At 45.0% G+C, this 2,147-nt stretch overlaps 1 protein-coding gene across 1 annotated transcript; it reads left to right on the top strand.

Annotated features, from left to right (window-relative positions):
- Window positions 1–909: 909 nt before the first annotated feature.
- On the top strand, window positions 910–1,597 carry LOC121796409. Its single transcript, XM_042195301.1, has 3 exons — window positions 910–1,111; window positions 1,169–1,232; window positions 1,384–1,597. Exons 1-3 carry the CDS (start codon window positions 910–912, stop codon window positions 1,595–1,597), a joined length of 480 nt encoding a protein of 159 aa, XP_042051235.1.
- The last annotated feature ends 550 nt before the right edge of the window (window positions 1,598–2,147 follow it).

Below are 2,147 nucleotides of genomic sequence, written 5' to 3'. Positions count from 1 at the left end.
GGTGCATGAGGGAATTGTTCTGGGACACGTGGTCTCGGAAAAGGGGATTCAGGTGGATAAGGCAAAGGTGGATGTGATCTCAAAACTTCCGTACCCTATGAATGAGAAGGAAATAAGAGGATTTTTGGGTCATGATGGATTCTACCGGAAGTTCATCAAGGACTTTGCAAAAATTGCACAACCACTTACCCGCCTCCTGCAGAATGACGTAGACTTCAACTTTGACCAGGCATGTCAAGGGGCCTTCCAACTTTTAAAGGAAATACTTGTATCAGCCCGTTGAATGTGGAACCATGGTTTGCTGACCTAGCAAACTACTTAGTCACGGGGGAACTGCCCAGTATCCAGATATTTCCCGGGCCCAGAGGATGAAAATCAGAAGTGAGGCCAAGTATTATTTCTGGGACGATCCGTATCTATGGAGAATGGGGTCCGACCAAGTAATCAGGAAATGCATCCCGGAATGGGAGCAGAGAGACGTACTAAACCACTGCCATGCATTGGCGTGCGGTGGCCATTTTGGTCCAAGGAAGACTGCTCGGAAGGTTTTAGACAGTAGATTCTATTGGCCGACATTGAACAACGACGCTCACGACTACTGCCACAATTATAATCGGTGTCAGCAGACCGGGGGAATTTCTACCCGAGATAAGATGCCCCAGATTCCAGTGATCGTCTGCGAGGTTTTTGATGTCTGGGGATGGACTTCATGGGTCCATTCCCATCCTCCTTGGAAACTCTTACATTTTGGTAGCAGTAGATTACGTATCAAAGTGGATAGAGGCCAAGGCAGCTGCCACATGTGAGGCGAAGGAGGTCACTAAGTTCCTTAAGGCAAATATTTTCAGCAGATATAGGGTACCAAGGGCGGTCATTTCTGACCAAGGATCGCATTTTTGCAATCGGACGATGGAAGCACTTATGAAGAAATACGGAGTACACCACAGACTCTCCACTCCGTATCATCCACAGAGCAACGGTCAAGTAGAAATCTCCAACAGAGAGATCAAGGGAATTTTGGAAAAGACCGTAAACCCATCGCGAAAGGATTGGAGCAGAAGGCTAGATGATGCGCTTTGGGCCTATCGTACTGTGTACAAGACCCCCATTGGTATGTCACCATATAGACTTGTGTTTGGCAAGATGTGCCACCTTCCTGTTGGGATAGAGCATAAGGCTTATTGGGCAGTCAGTGAAATGAACATGAAACCTGAGGTCTGCGAAGAGGAAAGGTAAGCTGCAACTGCAAGAGCTGGAGGAGTTGAGACTCGAGTCTTATGATGTCGCAATGTGGTACAAAGAAAAAACCAAGTTGTGGCACGATAAAAATCTCCGGACGAAGGAACTGCAGGTTGGGCAGAAAGTACTCCTTTTCCAGTCAAGGTTGAAGCTCATGCCAGGAAAACTTAAGTCGAAGTGGACCGGACCTTACACCATCGTGAGCCTTAGAGCCAACGGAGCCGTGGAGATTCAGGGATGTGCTCCTAACTCTGTTCCTTTTCTGGTCAATGGTCATCGAGTCAAGAGGTTTAGGGATAGTTCGGAGCTGTGTGTGGTGGAAGAAGTTCCACTGCGCGCAATTCCCACTATCGCCTAAGAGATTAAAGTGGTTAAGTATTCTTTGGGAATTCTTTGGTCAAAGAAATGACATGGATTTGAAAATTTTCAAAGCAAAACCAAATTCCCAAGAATACTTAAACAGTTTTGTACATATTGTAAATAGGCATGCACAACGGTTCTGAACCGCCGGTTCCGGTTCATGAACCGGCGGTTCACGTTTGATCATATGCATGAACCGGAACCGGCCCGCCAAGGGTCCCGGCGGTTCCGATTCAAAAAACCACCGGTTCACAAGGCGGTTCAAAACCGCAAGTTTTTGGCATGAACCGGCGGTTCGCCGGTTTGAACCAGCGGTTCAACCGAAAATTTAAAAAAATACTTTTTATTTATAAAAATTGATTTTTATACTTCAAAACAATTTTTACAAATAAATGAATACAAAAAATTCATAATAGCCCATAGATATTTGATTGGCTTGTGAATTTATGAAACCATTCTTGGTTGTTTCTCTTTTATAGAGACATCCTTGAATGTTTTATGTTTGACTTTCGATGTGGGACAAAATCATTCTTGGTTGTTTCTCTTTT

This window comes from Salvia splendens, chromosome 1 (assembly GCF_004379255.2).
Source record: "Salvia splendens isolate huo1 chromosome 1, SspV2, whole genome shotgun sequence".
In the NCBI taxonomy this organism is placed as follows: domain Eukaryota; kingdom Viridiplantae; phylum Streptophyta; class Magnoliopsida; order Lamiales; family Lamiaceae; genus Salvia; species Salvia splendens.
The sequence above is the reverse complement of the archived record's forward strand: the minus strand, read 5'-3'. Positions and strand labels throughout refer to the sequence as shown.